Here is a 26,545-nt window from a genome sequence, read left to right as displayed (position 1 = left end):
GGATTTTACTAACTTGTATATGGTGGCCTTGAACTGAATCTATGGCTCAGATAGGCCTTGAACTTAGGAATCCTCAGCTTCCAAGCAGCTGGGATTATAGAGTTGCACACCATGCCTGGGGGCCCTGTGCAGTTTAAATCTTCTTATAACAGAGATGGAAGTAAAGCAGAGGAAAGGGAAAGAGAGGAAGGTGTGCTTTTTCCACCAACCAGAGTGCAAACGCACCATACCACTATGTCCGACAAAGGGAGGAAGGTGCATGCCTATGCAGGAGGCAGGCAGAGTTAGGGGTGCACATGGAGGCAGGCATGATTGGGAGGCCTGGATGGGAGCACTAGGAATAGCCCTGACTGTGAGACACTCTACCCTTAAGGATGCCCGTGTGACCACCTGTGTCTTGCAGGACTGGCGGGCAGGCCTGCTCTGCTCCGGCTAGGAGATGGAAGATGTTATAGCCCTGGGTGTGTGGAGGCTAAAGCAGCCAGATCCTCCAGAGACTTCAGCTTTTTTAGAGTTCCCTTATAGTTCATCTCTGAATCTAGATGCTCCGAATCTGCTGGTTTCCCCCACCCTAGGAGAGACAATGATCCAGGAAATGGGTCTCCATGCAAAGTTACAAGGTAGAACTTCCACCAAAAGAAAGCAGTGTTTCAGAAAATTGGTGAAGGGGTCTCTGTGGGGGAGAGAAAGCTGTTTCCCTCATTAGCCCTAAGGTGCTCTTTTCCAACCCTGTAAATCACCTGCACAGGTTTCGTTGTCCCTCCTCTTCATTAGCAAAGGCAAAACAGAAGATGCAGGCTGTAGAGCAGCAGGCCTCAGAAACCTTCTGGAAGTTTCTACATGTTTTAATTAACAGGGCTATTCATTAAACAGAGTCCATCTAAGTAGCAGCAGGACAGATCACAAGGCTAAGGTTCTCTGTGCACAGGAGATGGGCCAGCCTCACCAGGCAGAAACACAGCTGAATATAGGCAGATATTTAACTCAGCTCTGGGCAATCATTAGCCTGGTGACGGGCGCCTGCCAGGCACTGAGGCAGGTTGCAGGCTAAACCTTGCTAGGCTGACGAAAGGTGAGGTAATCTCCCACTGCTGCTGCCCTGGTGGAGTACCATCTGAGACCGAAATGGTGGCGACCCTGGGCACTCTGTGGGGGACCTCTGTGACTCTCACAGCGAGGGGCCTGAGACTCAGACGTGTTATGTTTCCTGACCAACACCACAGAGCAAATGTACAGTAGAGCTGGGATTGGTCTATACTGGGTACTGAGGCTGGGCGACTTCCATGGGATCCCATATGAGGGTTTTTAAAAGTTATCAAAATAAAATTCATGACTCGTGTAATCACGCTTGTATAATATGTAACCAATCCTCTTTCGTGTTTCCCCAATATCAGAGGTATCACATAGGCAATGTCAGACTGGCTTACTGAGCAGAGACGCTCTACGCTCTAGTGGTTACTCAGTACCTTCTCCTGGCAACCACTCAGCAACTTCCTGTCTACATAAATTTCCCGTGCATTTCGTTTCTCCTTCCATTCCTGACTGGTTTTCACAGTGCATATCGGTACTGTGCACCTTTCCACAGTCAATAACATTCAGCAAGGATAGATCACAATTCTGTTTTGAGTCTTGGTTTCAGTATGTAAGGCAGACCAGGCTCAAGTTCACAATCCTCCTGCCTCAGCACTAGCGTAGCCCACTGTGCCTGAATGATAGGTCACAGTCTGTCAATACATTTATCAACTGATGGTCATTTGTGTTCTCTCCAGTCTGGCTGTGGTGGACCAAGATGGACATCTGTGTACATTTGTGTGGACATAGTTTTCCTGTCTGTGAGTGGAATTTTAATGGTATGTAGGGAGGGGCAAGACAGTCTACAGAGATGAAGGAAAAGAGAAAGACAGAGAGATACCACACACCCAAAACTCTCAACACATTGTTTCAGGCACCCACAGAGACTCACCCAGGCAGACAAGGGTGAAAAGCTCTCCACAGAGGCACAACCCCCAAACAATGCAGAGACACACACAGACACAGACATGAGAACAAGACCTCGAGATACACATTATTGTGGATGGACTGTATCTCCTGGGTCTACAGGGCCCTTCAGGGTCCTGGAATCCCATGTGACTTTCTGTTCATCTCCATGGCCTCCCCGAAGCACTGTCGTCCAGGGGCTGCAGGCAAGGGTCTCTTCAAGGAAAGAATGGGGCTACTGAAATCCGTGGGGGGCACAGGCAACTTGAGAAAACAAGCTGCTACCCTGATTTGATTCCTACACTTTGAAGATGCTGACTTCAAAGCCCAAGCCTTCTACATGACCAGCAGAGAAGCCCAAGTGGGAGCACCTGAGAGACAGGTGTGGGGATGGGGGCTGCAGTGCTTGCTCTGCAGGAGCCAGGCAGATCTCAGGATGCATCTGAACTTGGCCACTCCCCATTTTGGGGACCCAGGGAAGTGGACTGTCTCTTTGAACCTCAATGTCCTTGTCTGAATATGAGAACAACAAGGAAAACTGAAGGAGAGTGATCTGGAGGCACAAACCCACCAGCCATTACACCCTGCCTCAACTTAAAATGTGCAGGGATACCTGGGACATTTCCTGGAGCACCAGGGAATGTCAAGTGATGTCCCTCTGTCCCTACTGAGGGAGTGCACCTGGCCATGTTCTATGGACCAGCTGAAGCTGAACAGGGAAGACTGGGACAGGGAGAATCCATCTCTTAGGATCGGATCGGCGCCAGGCCCAGTCTTCCTTCGGCTGCCTGTTTACTTAGAGTAATACATTTTAGTTAAAGAATTGAACTGGTGCTTGGCTGATAACAGCTTGGTACTGAGAACAACCATTCCATCAGTCAAACATTCAGGAGGTGCTGAACCACTAACAGTGCTGTGCTTATATTGATTCCCCCGATTTTTTGAGGGGGAAGGGAAGAGGCCCAGGTGTGGCTATGCAAAGACATGGGCAAGTGTAAGTAGCAGGGTGTCATGGGTCCCGAGACACAAAGGGAACAAGGCACCCTCCACACAAAACTCCAGTCATCTCTATGGTCATGCAAATCCTACCTGGGGTTGCTTCTTGAATAAGTGTAACCAGAGAGGGGCACAAGAGAGCTCTCTGGGGGCATTGGGACTTTGATTGTGAAAACGCATACAACTGTGGACTTAGCAATCTGTGCCTTTCCTTTTACTATTCATTCATGACAATTTCTAGGGAAATTAAACATCCAGTGGTTGTAGCACGATACCTTGGCTTCCGGGAAGACAGTCCCACACCCACATGCACCCACAGAAGCACCCAGACCCAATCTAACCTCAGGGGCATCTTCATCCCGCGTGGTTTCTCTCTGGCGCCTCCTGGCTTGGGAGCCAGTATCCCGTAGGCTCTGTGCAGGGGGCTCTGAACTCCTCAGCAGACGTTTCCTGTCATCTTTCTGAAAACCACAAAGGGGTAGAGAGAAGCCAGATGCTGAAGTCAGTCAGCCCTGTCTGTCCCCCGAACTGTAGCCACCATGCCCCTACCCGGCACCCTTGCTCACCGTGTGTCCTCCCTGCCCGCTTTGCCCCACAAGCATCTAGTAGAGTCCTTTAAAACCACCCAGAGCCACCCAGACCATCTTTCTAAGAAATCCCCCAAGGTGCATAGTTCAGTTGTCCCTAAGCCTCCAGGTGACACTGGGAGCAAAGCATGCCGTGTGTCTCGACTTCAGTTCTGCACTTCTTTCTGCAGCTTTGATGGAGTACTCCAGCAGAAGCAACTCCGCCTACACACATTCATTTCTCTCTGCTCTAGATTGTGATATGACTAGCAGCTTCAGGTTTCTGCTTTGACTTCTGCACAGTGATGCAGCGCCCTGTGCTACAATACACCCCGCCCACTTGCTTACTGTCAGGCTTGTCTCATCACAGCAAAACATAGGAAAACAGAACAGAGGCTGCTGCCCCTTTGCATGGCATGCGCAGACACTATTTCCCCTGCTATCCTCAGTATAGCCACTGGGTGATTTTTAAAATAATGGTCTTGGTCACCTTTGGCAGAGGAGTGACTTCACAGTAGGTGTGTGACCTGAAACCCCACCACCTTGCAGATGTCAGCACTGATACCAACAGGTTTTCTATGCGCTTATTTGGGTGATGGGACCACAGTGAAGTGCCTTGCTAAGTAAATGCCCCCATCGCAGCTGAGTGTCCTCCAGCTTTCTGCAGTTATGTTTCCTGTCTTTGGAGACTGTGATCCTGAAACCCTGTCCAGCATCCCAAAGTACCTGAGGGCCATGAGGACCCGACAGAGAAGGTCCTTGTGAAAGAGGCTCTGGCCCCAGCCAGAGTTCTCAGGCTCTTGACTGGGAGTTCCAAAGAGAGAATTAACAATGTGCAGCCAATGGAGTTTCTTTAAGGAGACACAGGCCACTCTTGAAGGGGCACTGATGGAAATAGAGGCTCAAAGACTTGAAGCAGTGTTCCCCAGGCAAAGGCGGCAAAGGCTTAGGGTCTGCCTGTTCTGAGCACGAGGCAAGTATGAGGACCCTAGCTCTAATGGATACGGAGACTAGGCAGCAGGTACAATTCTGTTAGGGCGGTCGGTTCACTTAGAAAGTGCTTGCCATGCAGGCACGAGGACACAGCTGAACTCCTGGAACCCATGTTAAAAAGGCCAGGTATGGGTGTGTGTGCTTTCAATCCAGCACAGGGGAGGAGGACACGGGTAGACAGACAGCCTAGCCTGCTTGCCTAGGCCAGTGAGAGACTCGACTCCAAAGGGTGAGCAGTGTCTAAGGAAGGACACCAGGGTTGACCTCTGCCCTTGACATAAGTACACGCATGCAAACAGGCATCCGTATGCATACATGCACTTACACACACATAAACATGTATGTACACATACCCACATAGGAGCCAGCAGGATGGTTCAGTGTAAAGACAGCTGCCACTAAGGTTTATGACCCAAGGACTGTCTTCTCAACCCACACGGTGGGAGGGGGGGAGGAAGAGCTGTGAGGGGAAGGTCTTCTGACCTTCACAAGCATGCTGTGTCAGAGGTGCATGCCAAAAACGCAATCTCTGACACACACACACACACACACACACACACACAGAGAGAGAGAGAGAGACAGACAGACAGACAGACAGACAGAAACAGAGAGAAAGACAGAGACAGAGAAGACAGAGACACAGAGAGAAAGACAGAGACAGACAAAACAGAGCCAGACATACACAGAAAGAGGTAGGGAGACAGATCCAGACACACACACACACTCACACACACACACACACACACACACACACACACACACACACAGAGAGAGAGAGAGAGAGAGAGAGAGAGAGTGAGAGAGAGAGACAGAGACAGAGACAGACAGAGAGAGACAGAGAAAGAGAGAGAAAGAAAGACAGAGCCAGACAGAGCCAGAGCCAAGGACAGACAGACACACAGAGACAGACATACACAGAAAGAGACAGAGCCAGGAAAACACACACACACACACACATACACACACACACACTCACACACGCAGACAGAGAGATGACAGAGACAGAGAGACAGAGACAGAAAGAGAGACAGAGTCAAGGACAGATAGACAAACACACCAGAGAATTGTGTTTTTGCCTTGGTGAACTTGCTGTACACTTAATTAGCCAGGACTCTGATTCAGCATCTACAGGGCAGCCAGCCTTGTTCCAGACCCTGAGGAGAAGCCTCTTAGACAAAGCTGGTTTGAGAACAAACTTAAAGAAGGGAGCAAGTCTCTGAGGTCCCAGGAGAAGGGGGTTAAGGTAACTGCAAAAAAGCCTGAGGCAGACACAGGCCTGGCCATGTCAGACGTTCAGGAAGCCCATGTGCCTGGACCAGGGTGGGTCTCTGGGTAGAAAGGACAGGCGATAGCCCAAAATTCCAGGATGCTTCATTTAGCAGTTGCTGACTGTGTTAGGAAACAGGAAGATCTTAACAGGTGTGTGACCTGAAGCCACAGGTGTGAGCAGACAGACACTGCCAACTTCTGAGCTGTCAGGCCTTGAATAAGGCACCTCTCCCGACAGTTTTTTTGAAGACTGACCCAGAGTCAGAAGCAATTTCTACTTCCACACTTAGAAGTGGCCAGGAGGTCAAGGGTCACAAGTGATTTAAGGACAAACTCTAACAAGAAGGGAAAACCCCAAAACAAACTGCAGAGGGCCAAGGAAACACAAGACAACAGCCAATTAGTGTCCTCAGAGAGGAGAGTCTACTCACAAATGGGCATTTTAGGATCAAAACAGAGGACTTGGGAAATAGAGAAGAACTCCTGAAAATGAAAACATAGAATGTTTATTCTCAGAATAAAACTGAAGAAATCCTCCCTACACACACACACACACACACACACACACACACACACACTCCGTTCAAGAGTTCAGGACTGCTTACAATCGTAGCAGACTAGCATAAAGAGACTTGGTAACGGAGAGAAAGAAGGATAGGTCAAATCGATCCGGACATGAGTGTGAGCTCTTGAGAGAGGAGAGAGACCAAGACAAATAATCCCCAACCAAACATGTTTCTAGCTGGAAAAAGCCAATTCCCCTGCACAACAGAGGAAATCTGGAAGAAGTAAGAGCTGCCAGAACCCAGAGTGCCCAATGAGTCTTTCCACAACTGATCAGATGTCCGCTCCTCTGTGCCAGGAGTCTCCGTGTCATTTACACAGTTGCCAGTTAGAGCGTTACTTACCCTGCCCCGCTCCTTCCCCCCCCCCCCAAATATCCTTGTCCTATTACTAAGCTGTTTAACCATTTGTCTCACTTTTCGCATCTGAGTCCACACATGGAGTTGATTCCAAAACTGTTTCGAGAGTTCAGAGCCTAGGGCAGACAGAGCCCACGTCAGAGGGCCAGGCTCAGTGTCTGGAACAGACACCTCTCAAGAAACGCTAGTCTCTTTTTACTCTGCCACAGCACCCACCTCGTTGGGTTCTACCCAAATGCTAACTGGAAAAGTCCTTCCTGCTCACCGATGTGGCATTCAAGGCCCCGGGCCAGTTACCCCTGACAGAAAGTCCTTAGCCCACTCCCAGGGGATGTCTGGCAACTCCAAAGCAAGAAAGAGCGAGGGAGTGGGTATTCGGGCGCACACACTAATCCTTCTTTGTCCCTACGCTGAGCTGGGCGCAGCTGCTGAGATCAAGTCCAGTCTTCTAACTACACCAGAGGGCACTGTGTGGCCTAGAGGGGCTTTTGGGCGACTATCTTTCTGCGGACCCCAGGCCAGTGCCCTCCGGCCACTCCCTCCCCCCCCCCCCCCAACTCCCACCCGCCTTCCTCAGAAAGCCCTGATTCTCCTGGAGCAGGGGGATGCACGCAGTCGCAATGGCAGTCAGGAGAGGCAAAGCTGGGGTTCAGGGAATGCAGTCTAGGACACCATGGGAGGAGGAAGGCGCTCAATCCTCTCAGCCGGGCTGGGACCCACCTGGAGGCGCGCGCGCAAGCGGCTCGCGCGACAGCCAAGCCACAGGCCAAGGCCCAGGCCGAGTACGGCACCCAGTAGCACCGCGGGGACCAGCAGCGTCGGCGCCGCCTGCAGAGCTTCCCGGCCCAGCTGCAGCCGCGCATCTCTCGTGCAGGTCATGAGGGGCTCGGGCGGGTGACCCGCTGCATCCTGCCGCCGGCCAGCTCCGCGCCTCTGCACCCTTTCCCGCTGAGCCCGGGCCGAGGGAGGAGCTTGGACCCGCCGCCCCAAACTTTCAGCCTTTCCGGGCCATCCGTACCGTGCATTGAGCATGCGCAGCCGAGGCTCGCCTTTCAGCCGGAGGACCCCAAATGCAAGAGCAAAGGAGCACCCCTCTCCTAGTCTCCGGAATAAGCTACTCTTCTGTGGTCACTGAGTATCCAGGCTGCCCCAGTTCTGAGCTGGCGGCCGGATTAACTCCAGCAGCACCACAAGGTTGCAGTAACCTGTGGAGTCCGACTCCCGCGCTGCTCCTGGAACAAGTCGGTCTTCCCTAGGAGACGCTGCGCACCCGACTGATTGAACACTCCTTTTAATCCTGTTTTCTCCCGAGAAAGCTTCTTTTTCTAAGAGAAGGTGTGGAGCGAATGTCACATTCGGGCCCCTCCAGATGTCTCTTCATTTTGTTGTGAAGGGTCCAGGATGGGAGCCAAACACTTCAACCTCTTCAATGAAACTGCCGGAAGAGGAGCCTTATTCAAGGTCTGACAGCTCAGAAGTTGGCAGTGTCTGTCTGCTCACACCTGTAGCTTCAGGTCACACACTTGTTAAGACCTTCCTGATTCCTCCGGGGCATCTCCAGAACCGGAGCATCTTCCTGGTAGTAGCCTCATGCTGCAATTTAGTGCTGGTTGGATGCTCAGGCCTGAGCTTTAAACACACACACACACACACACACACACACACACACACACACACACACACACACAAGGTCAGGCAGTGGCAGACAGCTATTATCTCCCGTTCACTCAAGCTGTTCAGGAGGCAGAGGTAGATCACCTGGCTCAACTCAAAGGGGGGAAAATCCATTAAAAACAAATGCTGCATATGCTTTGCCCTCTAAAGTCATTTGTTAAGGTGCAGTACTTGGTGTGAGAGGCGTGGTTAAGGACACTAAGGCTTGCAAATGCAGGGCCTTATCCAGGTCAGGTCAAGAAAGGTGTGTGTGTGTGTGTGTGTGTGTGATTGGAGGTGTAGAGAGGCTCATCCAAGGCTCCCTGGCAGCTGCCCAGCAGGACAGTTCACAGAAGACACTGTCCCTGGGTAAGGGACTTCTCCAGAGCCCAGAAGGCGGGCTGCCTCCTCTCCCTGGCTCCTCCCTCTGCTCACTCCTGAGAGCCCTAACCCCGCGGGGGAGGGGGGCTTCACTGTTCATGGGGAGTCTGGGCAGGACCAGTAAGACTCCCCAGCCCGGATTCAGAAAGTGGGTGCTCTGCTGAGACTTCCCCCTGCTCCCTGTGCTGTGACCTTTCTAATGCCTTTTAGGTTTCTAACCTTGCTGAGGAGAGTCAGTGTCTCTGGGAATTCCTAGTGCTAAGACTGAGCTAGGATCTAGAGAGCCGGTGGGCACTGGCAGAGGCCTTTGTCACCCTCAGGGGTGGTAGTGGAGAAGGAGAGTAGCCAGGATGATTTGGGGCGAGGCACGGCAAGCGAAGGAGCTGCGCAGCTCCCTCCTACGCAGCTCGCGGCGGCCTCCAAACTCCAGATGCCAGTGTTCCAAAAAACTTTCCAGGCGGTCCGCACTGAGCATGCTCCGCGGCGGGGCGGTCCCGGGGTCCGGAAGCTCCGCGACTCTGCGGGGCCTGTGTGGGGTCTGCTGCCACCAGATGGGGGCGACGGGTCCCACGGGCGCTGGGGGGCGAGCCACGTGGGTGCTGGCTGGGAATATCCTGGCCGTGGCCCTGGTACTGGGCGCGGGTCCGCATGCGCTTCCACCCTCCTTCCCTGCCCTGGGCCCAGGGTCGCCATCCCGGCCCGGCCCAGCAGGACCCCGGGCAAGCTCGCAGGTAAGGAGAGCAGGCGCCTGTGTTCTGTCTCCATCCTCTGAAAGAGTCCTACCCTGTGGAGCACAAGATCAAGTGGAGGGAGAGGCTGAACTTTCTGCTTGGTGGTGCTGCTAGGTGCTTTTAGGTTCTGCCTGAAGCACAGAACTCCAGAATTGGTGAACCTTCAGGCTTGATAGCCATGGGCTTGTATAGGTTCGAATCCAGATCTGCACCCTAGAAGTTCCATGTCTGAGGGCAAACCACTTCTTATGTCTTTCTTTCTCAGGCCACTGGGACCCAAGTCATCTGAAGTCACAGTATGTACGTTAGGTTAGTCCACATATAGGAGTGGTAATGTGCTGAGAAAGCTGAAGAGACTGGGTAGGGTTGTACCTGACTCCAGTCTCCTGGCTGGAGTAGGCCATTGGCCCCATTTGTAGTTCTCGCATTAGAAAAACACAGGGCCGCTACTGCCCTATAAGCCCCTCTCTGCAAGTTAGTCCGAAACCCTCCTGCCTTCTTCTCAGGATGGGCTTATACACTCTCCTCCCTGCTGCTCTTCTTCCGCTGTGGCTCAGTCATCACTTCCCTCTGCTTCTTGGCCACCCTTCCACTCGGTTTCCACCCGCCACTCTTAATTTGTATCTTATCTTTTGCTGGTCAGCCTGACCCAACCCAGAATGGCCTAGGAAGGCTGTCTCAGTGAGGGATTGCTTAGATCACGCTGGCCTGTGGACAGGGCCAGGGGTGGAGGTGGAGGGTTATCTTGATGTGGAAGACCCAGCCCACTGTGGGCAAGAGTCTTTGACCTGTGTGAGAGTAGAGGAATGGAGCTGAGTGCTAGGCCTGTGTGTCTCTACTGCTCTCTGCTCTCAACCGTGGCTGTGGTGTGACTAGCTGCTGTGGTGTGACTAGCTGCTGTGGTGTGACTAGCTGCTGTGGTGTGACTAGTTGCTGTGGTGTGACTAGCTGCTGTGGTGTGACTAGCTGCTGTGATGGGACTAGTTGCTGTGGTGTGACTAGCTGCTGTGGTGTGACTAGGTGCTGTGGTATGACTAGTTGCTGTGGTGTGACTAGCTGCTGTGGTGTGACTAGCTGCTGTGGTGTGACTAGCTGCTGTGGTGTGACTAGTTGCTGTGGTGTGACTAGGTGCTGTGGTGTGACTAGGTGCTGTGGTGTGACTAGCTGCTGTGGTGTGACTAGCTGCTGTGATGGGACTAGTTGCTTTTAGTTCGAGCTGTTTGGCTTCCAGGCAAGAATAGGTTCTAACTCGAAATTGCTAGCAAAATTTAACTCCTTTCTCCTGTAAGCTGCATTTGGCCAGGATGTTGTATCAGAACTGCATAAATGAAGTACAGCATCTTTTAATCATCCTGAAGATCACATCTGGGCTCACCACTTCCCTGCTTCCTGTAACCATGGCCTTGGGAGCAAATCTAGCTTCGGTTGCCAGGAGGGCCCCGGCGAATGGTGTGGCCCATTGACACTGACTCGCATGCCCACTCACTACCTGTAGACCCAAGGATCCTCTCGGGCCACTCTGGCTGCAAAGACTTAGTGCTTTAAGGGTGATTCTGTTCCTTTTCTGTCACTTGCTGTCTTAGGTTGTCACTGTATAGTCCATGGGTTGTGCTTTACGCACAGTGATTGGCATTTTCATGGAGTCCTTGTCCTTACTCCTCCCAGGGAGGCGGCATAAGAGTGGCTCATTTGCAGAGGACAAAATCAAGGCCCTTGAAAGCTTCTCTGACCCTGGCCTATGCCCTTACTGTGGACCCCACATCCAGAGCCCAAGTCATCGGCTTTAGAGTTTTTGAACATCTTATAAGCCCCCTTGGGAAGCACAGTGTTCTGGTAGACACTCGACCCTGTCAGGTGTGGAGTCTGGAGGAGTGCAACTGTTTTAGAGAAGGCACAGTATGTTTTGGGAAGTCCTCCAGGCCATCCAGAACCAGGTCTTTTAACTGTCATGGGTCACTCGTCTTTGTTGGAGCCTGGACTGAGCACCAGTGTCCAGGGGACCTTGGTGCCCCAACTGATTGTATTGCTTGAACCCTGTTCATAGAGTTAGCACATTTTCACCACTCTGTCTGTTACAGACAGTCCTTCTGTTGGCTGGGTCCTGGATATTCCTGCCTTGGCCACTTACCTCTGTGAGCCCTGGGTCTAGTGACAGCCTCTAGGGCTTCAGTTCTGAACAGGGATGGAAAGACTCTCTGAACACCCTACTGAAGGTGTTTATCAGCTGCTCCATCTATGACTGTCCAAGCCTTCACTGGTCCTTCTCTCTCCTTCCTCCCCTCACTATGGACATCTAAGAGTCATGTTCTGTATGTGGGGTTGGAGAGATAAATTTCCAGTTGTCTGCTGATTAAGTAAGCACTTCGAGAGTTATCTTAGGGTTTTATTGCTGTAAAGAGACACCATGACCATGGCAACTCTTAAAAGGGACAACATTTAATTGGGGCTGGCTTGCAGTTCAGAGGTTTAGTCCACTATCATCATAGTGGGAAGCACGGCAGCATGCAGGCAGACATGGTGCTGGAGAGAGAACTGAGAGATCTCTAGCTTGATCAGCAGACAGCAGATAGAAAGAGTGCTACTTAGCCTGGCTTGAACATCTGAAACCTCAAATCCCACCTCCAGTGACACACTTCCTCCAACAAGGTCACACCTAACAAGTGGGATGAAGGAATTGTCAGGGCCACTAGAGGAAGAGAGGCAGATGGAAAGGCCACAGAATGCAGACATTTGGGGAGACAAGTAGAAAGGGTACCATGGGAAGGATCCTGGTGGGTGTGATCCAGATAGGAGAGGCCTCGTTTACTTATTTGTCTTTGACTCAAGGGCACTTGATCAGACCTTGACTTCCTGGCATGGGCTACCTGGCTGCCTCCTTGGTGGATGTGATCTACTGGGCAGGTATCCTCTTTTATTTCCTCCCCAGATACACACAGAGGTCAGGTTGATACTCTAGTAGTTCTAAGAGTGGGCTCCAGGAACTCAGGGTTCATGAACCTTTCCAGGGTTCCATGGATTCAGGGTTTCCCACTCATTTTCTCAGAAGTGACATGACATAGGAGAGTTCACACAGCGTCAGGTTTGAGAATTCAGATACATCTATTAATTTAGATGTAGCTGACTTTGCAAAAGATTTAAGTGATGCCATTGTGACTTTTTCTTTTAATTTGGGAGTGCTAGTGATTTTCAAAAAATCTCCTATTTATATGACTATAGGATTCTTATTCCTATTTTAGAAATGGATACTTGGCTACTCTGCTTTGTTTTAAATACAGCGTTTCTGTGGTGCAGGAGAAAAGGAGTAAATACTGACAAATGGATTCCATATAAACCAAAGTTCTTCAGTCCTTTCTAACTATGGTGTGCAAAGAATCACGAAGACAAGAAGTTTGGGAGCCACTGTTCCCTTGCAATCCCTGTCTGGTTCCCTAAGGTTTGGGGATGAAATAAGCCAGCTCTTCTTTGAAAGCTAAATGTGTGTCTTGGAAGGAGGCTGCTCCACATATTCATGGTTTTACTTAAAATATGATGCAATGGTTCAGGTTGGCTGGGATTCTAAGCTGAATGTACTGTGTGTGTCCTAGGGAGGAGTAAAGAAGGGGACAAGAAATGAAACTAGGAAGAGTGAGGCAGAGAGGGGAGGGGAAAGGAAAGATCCCAACTTGGTGCTGAGAGACATCATATGTTACAGTACCTTTTCTGTGTCCTTGTTGTTGTTACACTATATCTTTGCTGTCATACTGTATTTTTGTTGCTTGTCGTTACACTATATCTTTGTTGTTGTTACTTTCTCTTTGTTGTTTGTTATATTGTATCTTCATTGTTGTTATACTTTATCTTGGTTGTTACACTGTATCTTGATTGTTAACACATTGCATTTTTTGTTATCACACTATCTTTGTTACTGTTGTTACACTGTATCTTTGCTGTTGCTATACTGTATCTTTGTTATATGTTGTTGCACTGTATAGTAGTTGGACTTTCTTATTGCTGTGATAAAACTACCATGACCAAAAGCAGCTTGAGCAAAGGGTTTATTTGGCTTATGCTTCTACATCATAGTCCACTGCTGAAGAAGTTAGGGCAGGAGTTCAAGTAGGAGTGGAACTTGGAGGCAGGAGCTGATGCAGAGGCCATGGAAGGGTGCTTCTTATTTGTTTGCTCAACTTTGGTTTGCTTGGCCTGATTTCTGATAGAGCTCAGGACCACCAGCCCAGAGTGGTACCGCTCACCTTTCCTACATCTGGATCTTATGAAAGCATCTTTTAAATTGAGACTCCCTCCTATCTGGTGACTCTAGCTTGTTGCTGTTGTTGCTACTACACTGTGTTTTTGTGAGGCAGACAGATTTTCCCTGTCCCACTTTCCGTCAAGGTGTTCATCACAGCAAGCCTCTATTACTACTTTCTAGTATTCTGTTTACATAGTGAAGTTATACCAGCAGTGTATTATATACAGAGAACAAAATACATATTAATTACCTAATATAAACAATGATGTTTATGTAATGCATAAATTACATATTATTGTCTCTTTTTGCACTTTTCTTAAGTCCCCTGAGGACATACCTGGTAGTTTCTCAGAGCAGCTAACAGCAGGCGTCTGTTGTGTGTCTTTTATACATAGATCTGGCCTACTTCCTGGTCTGTAGTAGTCACCAAGTCTCAATACCTTTACTTGAAGTACTGACACTCAGTCTGATGTTCTTTGGCTGCACAGGGGTGATTTTTATAGTTCCCAATGAAGAGCATTGCAGAAATGATGATGGTGATGGCACAGCAGTCACAGGGAGAGGAAGAGCCCACCCCCTTCCTGGGTCACTCTATGTACAGTCCTGTGATAACTGCTCTGTGTACATTGTCCAGTTTAATTCTGCAAAGCATGGCACAGAAGGTGTTATTTGCCCCCTCTATTGTTACAGAGACTGTGGTTATGATGTGTGCAGTTCAGGGAGCATGCTCAATACACCCGGCACCCTGGCTTTTGCTCTCAGAGTCTTAGTCCTATAAGGAAGTGCTGTGTGGACCTGAACATAAAGGCTCAGGACTAAGTGGGCATCTGTCCCCTCCTGTTGCTCAGCTTCCTGGGTGCATAGAGCTAATATGAAGCTATTGAAATGTGATGTGCAAAGTGAACTTAAGGGTCCCTGTGACTGGAGGTGACTGGGGCAACTGTATTAAACTTAGTCGTTTTGTGCAAAGATCCTGTGGCACCAGTGGGCTGTAAGAAGAAAATGTGGGGGTTGGTGAGGGAACTTGGCATTCAAGTCAGCCATTCATTAAGGATGCCCAGGAGGGCCCTCGATGGCTAGTCTCTGTCATGAGAATGTGACACACCAAGATCGGTCCCCATTCTGGAGGGCTCTGCATTCTCTCAGCTGGAGGGAGAGAGTAAGTAGTGGTGTTGGTGGGTGTTTGGTATAGCAGTGGGGTTGTGGATCCCCACAAGGCAGGCAGCAGGAACAGGAGAGGTTGGGCAGGCGCTGTCCACAGCTGCCAGGAGTGTGTTTGGGGGAGGGGGGCTTCTGGAGGGGTAGAGGCCCTTGTGGAATGCAGAGAGGAGTTTTCTGGAGAGACTCTGCTATTCGGAGTAAGTGGGCAGCCTGAATGGGTTTGGTTTTAGGTTACCCTAAGCACCATGTTCTGATATAGAAATAGCTTTAGGACGTTACTATAGTTAACAAAATAAAAAAGTCCTCAATCAAGACAGTTTGCAAATTCATTAATGGGAACATCTGGCTGTCGGGTTATAGCAAAGAGGGGCTCTCACATGCTGTCTGATGACATTCTTAGCTTTTGGGTTGGTGATGAAAGCTAGAAATCTGCGAAGTTAATACTCTCCAGAAGGTTTTCCATGGTCATTATAGGATGTTACATTAGATAGAGATAGGGGAATGAATTGGGTATTAAGAAGGCTAATGATTGTCCCAGATCATTTGAATCTAGACTCGGAATATCTCAACTCTCCACAATCAGGGACCTGCAGTTAGTTCTGTAGAATCCTTGATACAGACGGGCTTCTCTCCCGACTCCCAGGGAACTTCCGTGCCATGTAGCAATGGAGGGTCAATGTACGGGTTAGGAAGACTGTCCTGATGAAGTCCTAGACAGAAAGGATCAAGATAATGTGAACCAGAAGGGAGGCCACTGATGTTCTAAAGTGGCAAAGAATTTGTGTTGCATACCAGGTTTTGACTGTGGTCTCTTAAGTCATCGCCAAGAAGACTCCATCCCAGCATTCCTTCCATCTCATGTCTGAGCCCATTACAGCCCAGCCCATACCTGTTCCCCAGTCCAAAGCTACACCAGAGTTTTCAGGGATTTATTGTAGCATTTTGCACTGGCTCCTTCTTGATAAGTCACCTAGACACAGGTTTTTTGCTACAGTAGCATGGAAGGACTCAGATGCTCACCTGCTGTAGCTACCAGAGCTAGACCTTGCCTTGGTGCCACTCAGTTCTGATACATACCCTCTTATTCTAGTGCAGAGCAACCAGTGAGCAAAGGGTATGAGTGTGGCACAAGCAGGATCATTGCCTGGCACAAAGGACCAGCAAAATCTGAGCTCCTGGTTACCCTGGTCTAGAACCTCAGTGTGGATGGAAGAGAGGGCTGACGAGAGGGTTGCTAGATCATTACTTGGTATGTGTGGCATAGGACCTGGCACACTGAGGAGATCCATCCAGGATTACTCTTCCTCCTCCTCCTTTTCTTCTTCTCCCCTCCCCCTCCTCCTCCACCACCACCACTACCATCACTATCACACACCATATGCTGGGAAGAGGTGAAACTTTCTAGGGTCCAGTGGAGTACACAGGTTCAACTGGACTTAGCTGAAACCAGATTGCACCCCTCAATTTAGCTAAGCAGACTTCCTGGAAGTTTTGAGATGGTCACCTTTTAGAGAGGGATTTAAGATTCACAGAGGCTGAGTGGCTTGTACAATGGCACAGAGTAAATAAATGATTATACCTAGAACACAGCTCCCTGGACTCCATATCCTGGATTTGATCTCCAAGTCTGATAACTGGATTTGATCTCCAAGTCTGATAACTGGCTGCATCCGGCCCAGACTAGAATGTGCTGTGATTCATGTTACGATTCCTCCTTCCTGCCAGGCTTTGATTCATGATCCTTTAACACTATTTAAATGAAATATTTCAAGTTCCTGAAAACTGTGATCAGCAGAAACAATCCCTGTGGTGTCCTTTAAAGACTTTCTCATTTTACATTTCCATCAGACAGGTGGGACATGAGGTTTTTCTCACTTTCTAAGGATTTTTGTGTTTTATTGTAGTACAGCGATATTTCAAGAGAAGCCCAAGGCCCCTCTGAGAATGGAGTGATATTTCAAAAATGCTCGCTGGTAAGTTTCCAAGGGAGAAAATAATTGGATTTCCCCCCAAATCTCTGAAGTCATCATGTATTTAGGAACTAGCGAACAGTAGGTCTGGGCGATGAAGGGAACAGGAGACCTGAGCTTGCACGGCCTCGACAGGTTTGTTGGGGTAATTTGATTAGAAGTCATTGTTAGTAAAAACCTAGTGGTCAGGGCAGGGATGAAAGGGAGGCATATTATTCACACGTGATGAACAGTGCTATGGTACTTGGTGTGTGTGTGTGTGTGTGTGTGTATACATAGAGGTCAGAAGAGGATGCCAGGTGCCTTCCTTAATCACACCCCATCTTGAGAGAGAACGTCTTGACCCAGAGCGCACTGGGGCAGCTAGTTTAGCTAGTCAGCTTGCTCCAGCCTGAGGAGGGGACCCACTGGAAAGCAAGTGACCCTTAAAGTTCTGCCTGTGGAGTCAGGGGATCTTCTTCAATGACTCAGGTGGAGCTCTTATTTTTTCTGTTTTGGAGCACCAGGTGACACAGTGACCCTATCCTGACTAGGCTTGGTATGCAGGAGATTTCTCTGTGGAAATGAGTTCACTGCATCTCAGGGCTCTGGTTTCTCTGGCTTGCTAAGTGAAGGTCAACATCCTCCCCTTCCCAACTCTCACGTCAGCTGGAGCCTGACAGAGTCTGGGATCCTCTCTGAGGCATATGGGTCGTCATAGGAAGCCAGGCCGGCACGGGTCTGTCCTCATCCACTTTCCTCCTGTCCTAGGTGTCTGGGCAGAGCGAATCGCAGACCATGCATGTGCAGTTGTCAGTGAACAACACCAGGACTCCCACCTCAGCCAACCTTTTGGACCTGCTTGTGCTGGATGAGATCACTGGCCTCACTGTGAAGGAGTCTCCTGGAAATAAGACTCAGGATGGAATCCAGACTTTCAGAAAGAGCTTTCTGCAAGGTAACTATGGATGCTTCAGGCCACTGTGGGGTGTGTGCTAGAATGTGTTTCCTGTGTTTCCTTTGGGCAGGGTCACAGCAGAGCTAGTCTACCATGGCAAGCCAGGACACACACACACACACACACACACACACACACACACACAACTGGCTTGCTTTCAATGCCCTTTACACACACACACACACACACACACACACACACACCTGGCTTGCTTTCAATGCCCTTTACGCACTCGCACACGCACACACACACACATACACACCCGACTTGCTTTCAATGCCCTTTACACACACACACACACACACACACACACACACACACACACCTGGCTTGCTTTCAATGCCCTTTACGCACTCGCACACGCACACACACACACATACACACCCGACTTGCTTTCAATGCCCTTTACACACACACACACACACACACACACACACACACACACACGTGCGCGTGCACACACACACACATCTGACTTGCTTTCAATGCCATTTATACACACACACACACACCTGGCTTGCTTTCAATGCCCTTTACACACACACACAAATGCACACGCACACCCACCCGGCTTGCTTTCAATGCCCTTTACACACACACACACACACACCACTTGCTTTCAATGCCCTTCCTAGCTGTGGGCCTCACTGCCGACCCCTTGCCTTCCAGCATCTTCCATGGCTCTCACACCTGTTGGGTCATGCCTGTTCTGACCCTGTCCTCAGATAGTACTGGGTGGTCCCTCTGTCCTACTTACAACATACTATTCCGTGAGGATTGGTCCTAGGGTTTCCTTTCCTGTAAGTTCTACTTGATTTCCAACTCCAAGCCACCCTCCCACATTCAGTCTCCCACAGGGACATTCTCTTGACTGTCCCTACACTAGCCATGCCTCACCCTAAGTACTGGCTAAATTCTGCTCCTCCAGATGGGCACCCATCCCCTTGCCTGCACCGAGTATGGTATTATCCACTGGGCAGGGGCAGGGTCCCAGTGATGTATAGAGACATCAACATAATCCAGCTTGGCCTGTGGGAAGTGCTCTGGCTTTGTGGACACTGTGTCACCTTTTGATTCTTGGTGCTGTTTTCTCCTGTTTGTTCTAGGCTTTTGCTCTGCCCAAGAGGCTGTGTTCCCTGAGAACACACCTATTCCTGAGCTTACCCAACTGGTGCACAATGGTGGCTTTTAAGTTAGGAGACAGTCATCATCCAATGAATGACTCTAAAATCGTATGGCCAATCAGACTCTAGTTCCCTGTCTCCGTGGCTCCATTACTATCATCATCCTTTGACTGCCCCCCCCCCTTATTAAAAAAAAAGGCATAATTTAGCCTGGCTGAGAGCTAAGTAGTTTTTACTTACTACCTGGCTGGTCTCTTACTACCTGCAAGTCACAGTGTCTCTTGCACACTACAGAAGGAAACAGGCTTTTTATGTTAAATTTCAGCACCCTCTGGGAGCACATGCAGGGATGCTCTAGGTATGAGGACTATAGTCTGGGGAGGTGCCTGAGACTGCCTTCCCCTTCTCAAAGTCGTAGCTTTTGTCCTTGTAAGAAGGCGAAGTTGGACATGGTAATTTTTCCCAAGCTCCATACACATCCCCCCTGCTTTCTACCCAGGGGTCTCGCTGTCTGTAAGTTCAGCATAGTCGATCAGCTCTGTCAGCTACCTGCTGGACTGGCACCCTCAGGCGCTGAGGGTCCTGCTTTCTATGTGTAGCACTCCCGTGAGAGCTCTAAGGAGTGGGCTACAGAGTGAGAAAGGCCCAGGAGACCAGCCTTGTTTCCAGCAGAGTGTGCTGCCTGCTTGTGGCTGCGAGACCTTGAGCCAGTTTTGACTTACTCTCCCACCGGGTCACTCCCAGAGGATTCCAGATGCGTCTTGCTGGGGATCTGGGCTTGTGAACAGCCGTGGCAGGTACAGGGTTGCAGGGGCCTGGCTTGTGGCTAGGCCAGGGGGAAAGGCTGCTTAGGGATGTGGCCTGGGGTGGCCTGTTCCCTTCGTGACTTGTGCTTGCTGTCCCTGAGCAGTGGGAGAATGCTACTCTGTCAGCTACATGGCCTCGCTGGACCCCACAACCCTTGGGACTGGATCGAGCCTGGACCTTCCTGCCCGGCTCATCTTTCAGAGTTCCTCACAGGTAACCCTGTCACCCTGGCTTGGGACCTGCCACTGCCCTGGAGGGGGGCTTGGGTGTGCTGACTGCAAGGGCACAGGAACAGTTCTTTCTTCCTTTCTCCCTCTCTGTGTCCTTCCTCCCTCCCTCCCTCTATCCATCCCTCCCTCCCTCCTGCCTCCCTCCCTCCCTCCTTCCCTCCCTCCCACTTCCTTTCCCTTCTTCTCTTCCCTGGGTAGATGTCACCTACTGACTAGGGCAGCTTTCCCGTTAAAAGCCATCTCCCCCTCCCTTCTCTTTCACCTTCCATATTAATTAGTTTCATTTTCCAGCCACTTTTGAGTTCCATGTGGCTCCCATTTTACAAATGAGACAACTGAGTGGCTCAGAGGTGAACACCTTGCCTGAGTTTGGACTGGCAGCACTGCCCCAACCCTGTTCTCCACAGAGAGAGCTGTGCCCCTTGGCCCTCAGGCCATGGGTTTGGGTTGTCACAGTCTCCAGGAGAGAAGCTGGAGTCCTAGTCCACTGTCTGTTGAAGAGGCTTTAGAAGCTGGACAAACCCACGTTATCCAGTGGCCAGGGACTGTTATGATTGGATTCAGTGTGTGGGTTGGACGTGGGTCAAACTCCATGAGACTGAAGCATTTCTTCTCTTTTCCCAGAACAGAACCCAGCTAAAAGCCCACTTTACCATCACAGTAGAAGAAAAGATAATGGTAAGGCGATGCTCAGCTCCATCCTGGTCTCATGAGCACCCAGGTTCATGCTGTGTTGATGTGGGGCCTTACCTCAGATCTAAGGGGAGGTCCTGGCCTCAGGCCTCACGCCCCTGCTCTGCAGGGGTCTTAGGTCCTGTGACTCCTAATACTAGTTCTCTTGGTGACCTTCTGTGATGATTAGGTTTGAGTGCCAACCTGATGGGATTTAGAATTACCATGGACATTATATCCATTTCTGATGCTGCAATAAAGCACCGTGACTGAGGTAGTGTACTGGAGGAAGGGTTTATGTTCCAGAGAGATGAGAGTCTGTCATGGCAGAAGGCATGACTGCAGGACTGTGAAGCTGAAATATGGTATCTTCAATCACACACACACACAGACACACACACACACACACACACACAGCAAGTAGAGGCGGGCTATGAACTCTCAAAGTTCCCCTAACAAGGCCATACCTCCTAAGGGTTCCATAACATCCCTCCAAATGGTTCCACTGACTGGGGACCTAGAATACATGACCTGTGAGGAAATTTCTTACTTATACTGCCACAAGAAACAAACCTCTTGGCCATGTATATAAAGAAGTTTCTAGGTGGAATTAACTCAGGTGCAACGTCTATTTTAAATGTGGGTACCATCCCATGGGGCTGGGGTCCAGGCTCAGCTGCTGGGGAGAGCTTGTCTCTCCAGATGGCACCAGGATGCTGTAGTCTGTGGGCAGCCTCCCTGCCTCTGTTGTCCACTAGGAATCTGTTTCCTTGTTGCTTGGCAATGGGGCTCTTCCTAGCACACACCCGCATTCCCCTTTGTCTAACAAGTGTGACTCACTCTGTGGGTTGGTCAGTCTTCTCCAGGAGTGGGGAGGAGGGATGGGGGAGAAAGAGAGAGAGAGAGAGAGAGAGAGAGAGAGACAGAGAGAGACAGAGACAGAGAGAGACAGAGAGAGACAGAGAGAGACAGAGAAAGAGACAGACTCAGAGACAGAGGCGCACAGAGAGAAAGATGGATAGAGTGTGCCACTCAGAGTCCACTGCCAGCAGTCCTCCCAGGGAGATAGAGAATTTATCTGTGTGTTCATGCAGTAAAGTGGTGTTTTATTAAATGGAGAGAAGATGGTGTCTTGTGTAGATTTGGGGTCAAATATCTGTATCTCTTGAAATAATGACAGAGGTGAATGCTCTAGTCAGACTGAAATATAAATAGATAAAGTAATATATAGAAAGTCATTATGAGGGCTGGAGAGATGGCTCAGTCGTTAAGAACATTTAACTGCTTTTCCAGAGGTCCTCAGTTCAAATCCCAGCAACCACATGGTGGCTCACAACCATCTGTAATGAGATCTTATGCCTTCTTCTAGTGTGTAGATGGCTACAATATACTTATATATAATAAATAAATAAATCTTTTTTAAAAAGTCAATATGAGTAATAGTCTGGGGAATTTGAATAGAAACCACCTGGAATTTTACTTTTAAAAACAGCAGCAAGAAAGATTAAGTGAGAAACTTGAGGTGGTATTTTTAGTGTACATAAAAGACATGTGTCCTAATATGTAAAGAGCATGTGTTAACCAACAAGAAGAGGAATTATGTAGCAGGTGGCTAGCTATGAAGTGAGAATTCTCAAATACATGGTTTTACCGGGAGCCCTTGAAGCTTGGTGGATGTAACACTGTTAACAGAACCATGAGGCTTTGAGCTGAGGTGGTGGTGTGCAGTAATCATGTCATCACTATTGGTATTCCTGCCACCTCACTTTCCAGCCCTCTGCTCCTCGTCCTGACCCTGGCTGTAGGATTCTAGTTGTCTTCCTTAGAACACAGAGCTTCCTGCGCTCTTTCCTTAGGGTATTCTTACTGAGGCTTCATCAGAAAAGTTAACTCTCTCAACTCCTTCAATGGCCACTGGGACCCTCTGTTTTTTAAGTCTTTCTTTCAGGCAGGCATCTCTCAGAACTCAGGCCGGCTTCTCTGACTCTGGCCATCTCCCCTCCCCAGATGGGTTGTTTGCCCCCTGCTGGACTTTCATGGCATCGCAGCATTGGCCTTACTCCTCTGGTTGGCACTTGACACCCGTTTTGTTGACAAAAGAGACTTTTTGTCTGGAAGATGCCTTAAGATGATCTGGCCTATATTTCCATTTTATCAGGAAAGGAGCAGGTTCAGAGGTCCTGGGAACCTGCCATGGTCATGATGGCACGATACCAGGGCTGTGGGGAGTCCTCCGATGCTCCCAAGGCCATGCTCTGCTCTATTAGAATTAGCAAGTGTATTAGTCAGGGTTCTTTGAGCCAACAACACAGATTTATTTAAAGGTATTTATTAGACTGGTTTGCACAAGATGGTCTACAGAAACGGTTTTCAATTTTCCTAATGCTGTGACCCTTTGATACAGTTCCTCATGTTGTGATGACCCCAGCCATAAAATTATTATAGTTACTATTTTATTACAGTAATCTTGCTACTATTATGAATCATAATATAAATATCTGCTATGCAGAGTGTATGATAGATGACCCCTGTGAAAAGACTTTTCACCTCCCAAAGTGATTGAGACCCACAGGTTGGGAACCATTAGTCTAGCTTGTCCAACAACAGCCATCTTCACCACAGGAGGCTGAGGACCCAGCAGCTTCTCCACCCCCCAGGCTGGGTGCCTCAGGAATCCAAAAGTGGCTGTGAAGTATAGAGGATTCTGGAGTCTCTGCTCCTCAGCCCATCTTAAAAGGTGGACAGCCATGCCAGTGGAGGATGAAGGTGACAGTAGTGGCCAGGCCAGGGGCAACAGGGAGGGTGAACTTTCAAACAGAGTAGATGGACTCACTATCGAGAAGGCAGAAAGAAAGTGAAGCCTCCCGCCTCAGATCACCTTTTATGTGGACAGCAACACCCTTAGTGTGAGTGGATCTTGTTATTTCCAATGATCGAGAAAATCCCTCAGGACCACACCCAGCAGCTTGTCTCCTAGTTGACTTCAGGTCCAGCCAAGTTGACAATTAAGATGATATATCACAGCGAGGCTGTATTAGGACATGTGATGTGTGACTGACACTTCCTGCAGTCAGTCTGAACATTCACTCATCACTTGGAAGCCAAGGATCTCTTTGCTGTCACTGCCGCCCCTCAGGTCACTGGGACAAGGGGCAGCGAGCCACCATCTTGCCTGTACTAAAACTGTTTCCAGGAAAGCCGTGTGTGTCCCCTTTCCCCATGCTGGGGGAATAGGTGGGCATGGAAAGACACCACGTGTGCTCCCCCATTTCCTGAATTTGGGGGCTAGGGGACATGGAAAGTCATCACATGTGCACATGTGTTTCCTGTGTTTGGAGGAGTCAGTGGGCAGGATGACTGTGGCCACTGGACATCCTGGGGTCTCTCTGTACCCAGCCCCGGCTCACAGTGTTCAGGAAAACGGAACAATGGCGGCGTCCAGCCTTCCGAGCCTATAGATATGTTTATTACATAATTGAAACCAAACTTTCTAAACGAGCCTTTATTGTGTCTTTGAAATGTGGTATTGAATTCCCATCTTTTCAAGTTTTCCTTGACAGGCCTTTTTGTGCAGTATCACTCCTCATAAATGCTATGAAGAGTCTCTCAGAGGAAAGGCTGTAGGAGTGTGTGATTAAAGGGGTGGGCCCGGTGAGCAATGAGTCTTTGCAAGATGCGGGGGTGGGGGAGGAGTGAGAGTGTTCAACGGGTGGAGGCAGTCATGGCATAGCCACTTTTTTTTCTTTCTGTGTTCACATCTGAGATTAGGCTGTTTGTGTCCAAACTTCTCTGCTGACCGTGGTTAGTGGTGGCATTTGGCTGTGCCATTTCTGAGGACACTCAGGGATGAAGACTTGAGGCTGGATCTAATACTCTAACCACCTCAGTTTGGGTTCCTGTCTCACTAGAGGGTTTCTGTCACCCTGTTAGAGGGGTCTCACTGGTGCCAGCCTTCCAAACAGGTCATCCAGGGCCACTGTTGGCTTTTGTTTGTTTACACCCACTCTGTCATTCAGTCCTCCATCCATTTAATGTTGCCTAGATATTTTTCTATCCTGAGCCCTTTCTGCATTCAGTAGTAATGGTGGCTCAGATATCTTGAGATGGCTCAGAAGTTAAGAACACTGGCTGACACCGCCCCCCCCCAGAGGTCCCAGGTTCAAATCCCAGTATCCTCATGGTAGCTCACAACTGTCTAAAACTCTAATTCCAGGGGACCCAATACCTTCATACGAACATATATGCAATGTACATGAAATAAAAATAAATCAAGTTAAAAAAACACCCCCCTAAAAAATTAGAGGTTCTGACTGATGGTGAGGTGCTTCAGGTTTTATAATGTGGATGCTATGTGTGCATATATGTACATATCTGTATGTGTACACATGTGCATGCATGTATGTGTACATGTGTATGCATATGTGTAAATATGTATATGTGTGCATGTGTGGGCCTATGCATGTGTATATGCATATGCATATGCATATATGTGTACACATAATAACAAAATAGGAAATTTACTGACATTGATATTATGTGAATCAGGTATTGTGCACCTATTACTACTATATAGCTCTACAACATCCCCATCACTCCCAGAGTTTGAAATTCTGTACCCAGAAGCAGTCACTCTTCATGGCTTCTCTCCCAGCTCCTAGCAACCATTCCCCTTCCTTCAGTCTCTGTGGCATGTGGACTCTGGGCATTTCTCAGCACCTGTATTTTGTCTCTGTTTTATGCTACCTGGGCCTTCTCACCTGACTGGGGAAGCGGGTGGTGGTAGCATGAGGATCTCAGACTCCCTTCTCTCCATGCAGGTTCTGCCTAACCATGGTCTCCACGCAGCGAGCTTCATCGCAGCCTTCCTCATCTCCCTCCTCCTGACCCTGGCAGCCCTGTTCTGCCTGTCACGGGGTCAGTGTCTGCAGGGAAGCATGCTGTCCAGATGCCGGGTGAGTCTCCCTCCCGGGGATGGCCTGGTTGGCAGTGGTGTGAGGTGGACACTCATCCTTTAGCCTGATGAGTCTCAACTCTGGACCAAGTCACACTCCACTGGTGATCTAAGGACAGATGTTCACCTTGCTTGGCCGGGGACATAAACTCATTAACCCTGGGTCTGGCAATGTAGCTCAGTGGTAGAGCAGTCGCCTAGCCTGTGCCAGGACAATCCACAGCATTGCCAGTAAATAACCAAATTAATTCATTCATTAAGCAAAGCCTAGGATTATTTCTTTAAATATTTTTCTTAACACACCACTGTGTGAGTTTATCAGGTAGAGTGCGATAGTTTGACACTTGTGTGCAGTGTGTAATGTGCTGCTAGGCGTGGCACACACATCACCTCAGGCATTCATCATTTCTTTTTGTGAGAAAATGTACACGCTCTCTTCAGCTAGTATGAACTATGCGGCATCTTCTTGGCCACCGGGCTGCTCCGCTGAGCTGTGGAACTGCCTTTTCTCCTGCCTACCCTGACATGGCTGCCACTGGGTAGCATCTTCATATCCACCCCTCCATCTTCCCCAAACCTGCGAACCATCACTCTATGCTCAACCACTAAGGGTTCATCTTTTTAGAGTCATGTGTGATAGAGATCAGTGCTTGACTTATTTCAGATGTGAACAACCTCCAGGCCTACCCACATTTTGACAGTGTAGTAGTTTGAGTGACAGTGACTCCCACAGGCTCAGTTTGAATTCTTAGCCTCCAGTTAATGGAACTGAGGAGGCATTTCACTGGGGGTGGGCTTTGAGGTTGAAAAGGCCCACCCTAGGTCCCGTCTCTCCCTCTCTCTCTGTCTGTGGATCAGGATGGAAAGCTCTCAGCTGCTGTTCCAGCGTCATACCTGTCTGCTTCCCACCGTGATGATTGTGGACTAATCCTCTTAATCTGTAAGCTGCCTCCTAATTAAATGCTTTCCCTTT

The 26,545-nt window shown here is 49.4% G+C and overlaps 2 protein-coding genes across 2 annotated transcripts in view; one reads left to right on the top strand and one right to left on the bottom strand.

Annotated features, from left to right (window-relative positions):
* Evc (EvC ciliary complex subunit 1) overlaps nt 1-7,696 on the bottom strand; it is a 39,538-nt gene extending 31,842 nt beyond the window's left edge. The window contains exons 1-2 of the mRNA XM_052199141.1: nt 7,445-7,696; nt 3,315-3,434 (exon numbers count right to left, since the gene is read on the bottom strand). Of these exons, the coding sequence (XP_052055101.1) occupies nt 3,315-3,434; nt 7,445-7,603 (279 nt within the window). The 5' untranslated portion in view covers nt 7,604-7,696. The remainder of the gene's footprint in view (nt 1-3,314; nt 3,435-7,444) is intronic.
* A 1,562-nt stretch (nt 7,697-9,258) lies between these two features.
* Evc2 (EvC ciliary complex subunit 2) overlaps nt 9,259-26,545 on the top strand; it is a 93,534-nt gene continuing 76,247 nt past the window's right edge. Inside the window, exons 1-6 of the mRNA XM_052199215.1 lie at nt 9,259-9,489; nt 16,786-16,854; nt 17,602-17,788; nt 19,823-19,932; nt 20,574-20,627; nt 25,439-25,573. Coding sequence (XP_052055175.1) covers nt 9,310-9,489; nt 16,786-16,854; nt 17,602-17,788; nt 19,823-19,932; nt 20,574-20,627; nt 25,439-25,573 — 735 coding nt within the window. The 5' untranslated portion in view covers nt 9,259-9,309. The remainder of the gene's footprint in view (nt 9,490-16,785; nt 16,855-17,601; nt 17,789-19,822; nt 19,933-20,573; nt 20,628-25,438; nt 25,574-26,545) is intronic.

Source organism: Apodemus sylvaticus, chromosome 11 (genome assembly GCF_947179515.1).
Source record: "Apodemus sylvaticus chromosome 11, mApoSyl1.1, whole genome shotgun sequence".
NCBI classification, from domain to species: domain Eukaryota; kingdom Metazoa; phylum Chordata; class Mammalia; order Rodentia; family Muridae; genus Apodemus; species Apodemus sylvaticus.
The sequence above is the reverse complement of the archived record's forward strand: the minus strand, read 5'-3'. Positions and strand labels throughout refer to the sequence as shown.